This window comes from Octodon degus, unplaced genomic scaffold, assembly GCF_000260255.1.
Source record: "Octodon degus isolate 3935 unplaced genomic scaffold, OctDeg1.0 scaffold00027, whole genome shotgun sequence".
NCBI lineage: Eukaryota > Metazoa > Chordata > Mammalia > Rodentia > Octodontidae > Octodon > Octodon degus.
The window spans coordinates 11,894,138-11,901,435 of NW_004524603.1; the positions used below are offsets into that span (position 1 = coordinate 11,894,138).

Sequence of the window (7,298 nt, forward strand, 5' to 3'; positions counted from 1 at the left end):
AAAGACCGGCTGGCCAGCGAGAAGGTCTATCAGTAGGCACCCAAGAATACCTCGGCAGTAAGCTTCCTCCTGTGTTCTCTAAACTTCCAGAGCCTTTTCAATTATTTGGAAATGAAGCACTCACTACAACACACAAAGTCTGGGATACTTCTGAAATTTTGAAGTCCTTTGCCTCGCCTCTTTACTTCTCAAAATGTAAAGGAAAATCACCTTCCCTTTTCTCACCCAGCTCAATAGTTAGAAAGGTGCTATCCAGCATGCCCCTGATTATCTGGGCTTCCAAGTAGAATAGCACCATGGCCATACTGTCTGCATATCCCCTGACCTTTGTATTTTATGAAAAAGACTCTGTCCTCAGCATAGATGTAGAAACTTTTCTGCCTTCCTTTATTGTATTGAGTCTTTGCTTTCCTCTGCAGCCACTGATAGAACCATGGAGACAATGCCCTGTGATGTGTTCGAGGCCCTCATGAAAGGAGTGACAAGCTGGGATCTTCCCAAAGAGTTCACCCCCAGTGAGCTCCTTCTTACTGGGAAGGCCTCCTTCCCTGTGATGGTCAATGACAAGAGTCAGGTGCTCATTGCTGCCTCCTCCTATGGCCAGGGCCACCTTGTCGTCATATCCCATGAATGCTACTTGTCCCATGCTGGTTTGTCTCCATTTCTTGTCAATGCAGTGGGCTGGCTCCGTGTCTCCCCTCAGGCCCCCATTGGGGTGCACCCATGCCTGGAACCCCTAGTGAGCCTCCTGAAAGATGCTGGGGTCAAAGCACAGACCATGCTGGAACCCGGAGAGCCCCAGGGGGCTTACTGTATCAGTGCCTACAATGCCACGTTGACCGAAAAGCTCATCCAATTTGTGAAGCATGGTGGAGGCTTGCTCATCGAGGGCCAAGCCTGGCCCTGGGCCAGTCAGTATGGCTGTGACAAGGTGCTGTCCAATTTCCCTGGGAATCTGGTGACAAGTGTCGCTGGAGTATACTTCACTGATGTCTGTGAGGACAAAGACCACTTGGAGGTCTCTACAAAGGTGCCCAACATCCCATTCCATGTCAGGTAAGTGCCCCTTTTCTGAAGAGAATCCTGGTTCATGTTAAAAGATGACTTGCTATATAGGACAGGAAAAATTAATCACTGTAGAATGGAATAATTTCAAATTGTTAAATGTAATTATAGCTTCCAATTAAGGGGCCCATTATCTGTTTATTCTCCATCATTAGTAGTGAATGGCTTAAAGATAAGGCATTTTGCTGGCTGGGGTTTTTGTTTTGTTTAGCATTGACTTTCTCAATTGCAGATATTTAGGGAAGGGTATTGATAAGTGTAAAAAATGGTGTACGCTGTGCTCAGAGTTAAGGACTGCTCCTTGTTCTTTTACATCATATCACTATTCCACTATGTAATGATGGTATGGGATGTTCTAGATAAACATTGAATCTGTTAATAACAGAAACTGATAGTTCTTGTACTGTAGGAGTGGTGTGGAAAGTACAACTTGAGGAAGTCCCACAGCCTTACGTTCAGGAGACTGGCTCTCTAGAAGAGGATTGGGAGCCCTGGGAAAGGTTATGCCTGAGAGAAAATGGAGCAAAACCAGAGGGTGCGGAGCCAGAAGTCCTTCAGTAGCTCCTGCTTTAGTGGAGTGGGCTTCTCTGTAAACATGTGAGGAAAATTTGATGTGTGGAGGAGTGTTGTTATAATCTTAGGAGTTGATCCCAGGGTACCGTAACTCTTGCATGATTTCAATCCCAAGAAACAGTTAAGTCAAAGCTCTTCCACATTTAATATTTGCTTGAATATTCCTTGTGGTTTGGCACAGGTAGAAAGTCTTCTGTGGAGTGGCTATCGCATAATTTAATCATGGAAATTTAGGTTAGAGCTAATTCCTTGTTACTTAGAGTTTCAGTAGGGATAGTCCAGTGCCAGTACACACAAAATAGTTTTTCAGTCCAGTCTTAGGGGAGGTGAGTAGCTAGGTCAGAAATATTTGCTTTGGTAATGTTAATGGACATTGTTATCTTACCATTTTAAGAGACTATACTTATTTAGACTTATAACAAAATATACCCCAGGCTACCTCTGTGACTGGATGAAGTGTTGTTTTTTGGTACAAAATGTGAAGATGCTACATGTGTTTCTCTTATATAAATGCCCAGGATATTTTTATGTATTTATAGTAATTCCCATTTCTTTATTAAAATGTAATTTTTTATATCCTTTATTAATTTAGCTTTTTTATTGGTTACTAGATGCATTTTCCATACTGTATCTTTTTTCCTTTTTCTTTTTCTTTTCTTTTCTTTTTTTTCAGTTCCAGGGATTGAACTGAGGACCTTGTGCATGCCAGGAAGGCACTTATTCCACTGAGCTGTCTCCCCAGGCCACTTTTTTTTAGGGATCTTTTTTGTGGCCAGCTCAGCTCACCCTGGTAGGGCTGGCATGGTATGTGGTGCCGGGGATCAAACCGTGGTCCTTGAGTGCTTGCCTAAGCTTGCTTAGCCAGGCGCTTTAGACCGCTAAGCTATCTTGTCGGCCTGCTTTTTCTGTATTGTAGATACCACTTGTCAATATACATGTTTCAAATATTCCCAATATTTGTTCCTTACTTCTACTTTTTGGCTCTACTTTTGCACTCAAATTTGTCAGTCTTTTTCCTTCATAATGTGCTTCACTGCTTAGAAAATCTTTTTTTTTTTTTTTTGTATTCAAAATTTGGTAATATATTTCTCTGTATTTTCTTGTAGTGTTTTTATGCCTAGATGTCTTACATTTTGGTATGATGAACATAGGGATCATTGTGTTATGTTATATATACCAAGTATTCACCACTAATACCATTTCATGGCCATTAGGTACTGTGCAACAGGGGTACTGGTGCGCTCCAGGCAAGGAAGGAAATCTTTATGTGTATTTATAGTGGCTCATAGGGCCCGCCAGATAGCTCAGTGGACTAAAGTGCCTGCTTAGGCAGTGTTCAGCGGCTGGGGTTCGATCCCCAGAGTGCCGTGCCGGCCCTGCCTCCTGGAGCGCACTGAGCCAGCGATTGAGACTTGGTACGGTGGTGCGCACCTGTAATCCCAGCTCTTGGGAGGCTGAAAATAGGAGAATCGCTACAAGTCCAATCTGTGTAGTGAGACCTTGTAGACCCTGTACTAAATAAATAAATAGATAAATAAATACATAAATAAATAAAATAGCTCGCGGCTGTCTCCTGAGCTCCACCTCCTGCCAGATTAGATTCTCATAGAACCACAAACCCTACTGTCAACTGCACAGAAAAATTGAGACTGTGTGCTTCTTATGCGCATGGAATTCCTGGTGACCTGAGGTGGCACTAAGGTGACAATGTTGGCCCTAGGAGGCAGCGACAAACACAGATCAGATCAGCATCAGCAGAGAGGCTTGGCTGCACCGAGACCACAATAGGTCAGATGCCTGCGGAATTATTATATCAAAACCCTGTCAGCGGCCCCATTTCCTGGTGCCAAAATGGTTGGGAAATGTTGATATAAATTATTTTTAAGTGTTTGGCCAATTACAACAACAACATTTATTGAAAAAACAACATTCCACTCATTGGTTTTAAATATTTTTATATAATAAGCACCCATATGTACAGGAATTTGTTTTCAACTCTTTCCTCTGCGTCATTGATCTAGCCTTCTAATTCTGGATCAACTGAACTCCTTTTGCTACTCAAACTTTGAAGAAATTTTATTATTATTATTTTTGGTACTGGGACTCGAACTCAGGACACCACCCTGGTAAGGCAGGTGCTGTACCACTGAGCTGTAGCCCCGGAGGCAACTCTTTATGTACAGAAACAAACTGTTGTCAGCATCTGAACATTGCCATAATTTTTTTTTTTTCAGTATTGGGGATTGAACTCAGAATCCTGAGCTTGCCAGGCAGGAGCTTATTCTACTGACCTATCTCCCTGGCCCATTTCTATAATTTCTTATGTGCTGCAGATATTGACATTTTTATATGAAGTCATGCCACCAATTCATCAAATTTGTGTAAAATATGTTGAGATCCTGAGCAGAATTGCTTTCAATTTAGAGATTTTGGGCTGGTGAGATGGCTCAGTGGTCTAAAGCACCTACTTAGAACAAGCTTAGCAAAGCACAGGGTCAATATTCAATCCCCCAGCACCACATGCCAGCCAGCCCCGCCCCCTGGTGGGCTGAGCTGGCCACACACACACAAATAAATAAAATTAAAAAAAAAAATTAGAGATTTTTTAAGGATAATTGAATTGATTCACTTAACAGCCATATCCATGTCTTCACTTATTCAAATACCTCTCTGTATTTTTTTTTCAAAATTTAAAGAATTCAGCAGAAAATGTCTGTAGAGTTCTTGTTGAATAACCTTGGCACTTGTATATTTTTTATGCTTTTGAATTATAAAATTGTAATTAATGGGCCAGGGATATATCTCAACGGCACAAGTGCCTGCCTGGCCAGTACAAAGTCTGAAGTTCAGTTCCTGGTCCCCCAAAAAAATCCAAATAAAATTGTAATTGATATTTTTAAATAATAGTTCCTATTTCCTAATTAATAGGATGATTATTGAATTTTGTGGCTACCTTGAGTTCAAACACCCTATTAAACTCTTTTATTAGTTATAGTATTTTTGTCTCAGTTGATTCTCCTGAGCTTTATAGTAAATAGTCTGTCCAGGAAATGATGGAAATTTTGCTCATTCAATTTTAATGTTTACTTTTTACAATAGCTGAGACATGTGTTAACATTAAGACAAAGAGCAATAGGAAAGGATTCCTTTGATCCTGTTTGTTTGTTTTGCTTGTTTGAACAGGAATGCTTCTTATGTGTTTTGTTTTTTTTCTAATGGATGCTCTTTGGTCAGCTAATTTAGCTTTCTTCCAATTATGACTTAGCTTTTTTGATCTTTTTAAAAAAAATTAGGAAAAACTTTTGACCATTTATTCTGGTAGGTATAAGGAGATAATGCATTTTCTCAGTGAATAAGTGTTCTTTGTCACTCTGATAAGAACCAGAGTGCTCAAGCACTGACACCGTATGGCTAGATTTCAGAAGCCTCTACCCTCCAACAAAGCTCTCAAGAGTTGAATGAAAGGAATTATGTATCATTAAACTTAATTTTAAGCATTTTATCATCTATTCTGTACATATTACAATTTGATTTCAGCCGTTAGTACAAACAGCACATTCATAGAATATCTCAACCATAAAGGTTTCCTCCAAGGTTTTCTATTTCAAAGATATAAAACTGAAAATTAGCTGTGAAATCTCTTTACAAATAGACAAGCCTATAGGAAGAATTGATGTCTTAACTGTAGCTATTTACTGATAGGAAGAAGAGAAGAAAAACTATGAAAATATTTTCTCAATTGTACACTGAAAATGAATTAAGAAATAACTTATGGTGGCCAGAAAAATATAGGCAGCAAAAATGTAAACGAATAGCCACCATAGTCACTTTTATTCACTTATTATAAACAACATTTGAATATAGACACATTGTATTAATTACTTTCTAATTGCTGAAGCACAATGTTTGACACCCAACACCCACAAATTAAAAGAAGAGGTTTGTTTTCGTTCGCAGCCTATAGAGGATTCAGCCCGTAGTTAGTTGGCTGTCTCCAGGTCAGGGCAGCGTGCCACAGAGACCTGCAGAGGACAACAGCTCATGATACGGCTCCCAGAAGCAGAGAGGGATCAAGGGAGGAGAAGGGCTAGGCGCCCGTCCAGGCCACACCTCCAGCAGCCTGCCTTTTCCTACCCACAGCACACCCAGCTATTAGCTCCTCAGCAGGTCAATCCAGAGATGTGTATCACAGCCCATGGTCTGGCCACCTTCCAGAAGCCCCAGCTGTGGACTCACGAGGCTTTGGGGGGTACGTCAAGCTATAAACCAAGCTACCCCTCTAAGTAATTTTTCAGTATTTTCAATAACATTAACAGTATCGCTTTTCGGCATACATTGGTTTTATAAGTTAGGTGTTTCACTCATTTCTCACTGCGGATTCTACCACAACAGTGCATATAACATACCAGAGTGTATTCAGTCCCTCAGTGTTTTTTGACAACCATGTAAATTCAATTTAATGCAGAACATGAAGGTGTTTTATCCCACTGTTTCAAGCATACTGATACTTTTACTTGACTTTACAATAAGAAATAGACTAAACAATAGAAATAGACTGTTTTGTCTATTTCTCCATACATTTTCTATTTTTTCCATACATTAATTCCAGAGGGACTTTTTGATAAATTATAAATAGGTGGACACTGGGTGTGTAGCTCAGTCATAGAGCTCTTGCCTTACATATGAAAGGCTTAGAGTTCAATCTCCAGAGAGGTGAGAATTTTTAAATAAATAAAAAACTACAAAAAGAAAACACAATAAAAGAAAACCAAAATCTCTCACAAGGATAATGTGAGAAACTCCCAGCCCTTTGTTATTTGTATATGGGTTCATATCTATGTAGAATATATGCTTTATCTGTAGAAACGATCATCTATTTTTCAAATAGGACTGGCTTCATATTTTTCATGATTTAAATGAACAACTTTAAATTAGAATAGCCAAGAAATATTAGTTGAGACAGAACTTCATCTGCAAAAATATCCACTATGAGAGCATAGACACACATTTCAAGACATACTGTGACTTATAAATAAAACTCCATACTTTTGCAAGAGTGGTCCCAATTAAAATGGATTCAAAAATGAATGAAGACTAAAATAGCATTGTCTTTTGTTTCCTCTTGCAGATTTTGCACCAAATGAACTCGTGCCTTGGTGTCCTCTGCATTTTTCTTTGACACTCTGGCTTTCCACTGGCACTAACGTGGGCACTGTCTTTCCAGGTATGGAGAGGATCTCAGCCAGCACCACCAGCAGATCATGGAAGGCCTCACCGTGCTGGACAACCATAACGCGGGAGTACCCTCACGGCTCCTGCTGCACGGATAGCTGGCCTTTCCTCTTGGAATAGATAAGTCATCCAACTGCATTCTCACAGCTGCCTTCTATGGCTGTGGGCATGTCATGCTGACAGGCCAAGAATCTATGATCCCCAACCAAAGGTTGAGCCCATTTATACTAAATGCCATCTGCTGGCTGTCAAGGAAGAAAAAGGGCAAGATTTAACTCCAATCAAGATTTAAAGGCCTGGGCCCTACATTATCAAATAATAACCTGGAGTGGAGTGTAACAGAGCATCTCACCAGTGACTTGAGTGTCTTTTGCTGTTTGCAACTTAACAGCAATAATGCCAAGGAGGTAGAGGAATTCGTGGCAGAA

General features: G+C 40.3%; 1 protein-coding gene across 1 annotated transcript in view; it reads left to right on the plus strand.

Annotated features, from left to right (window-relative positions):
- The first annotated feature begins 433 nt into the window (after positions 1-433).
- LOC101568524 (TRPM8 channel-associated factor 2-like) overlaps positions 434-7,298 on the plus strand; it is a 13,181-nt gene continuing 6,316 nt past the window's right edge. Inside the window, 2 exon segments of the mRNA XM_023712748.1 lie at positions 434-1,056; positions 6,863-7,292. Coding sequence (XP_023568516.1) covers positions 434-1,056; positions 6,863-7,292 — 1,053 coding nt within the window.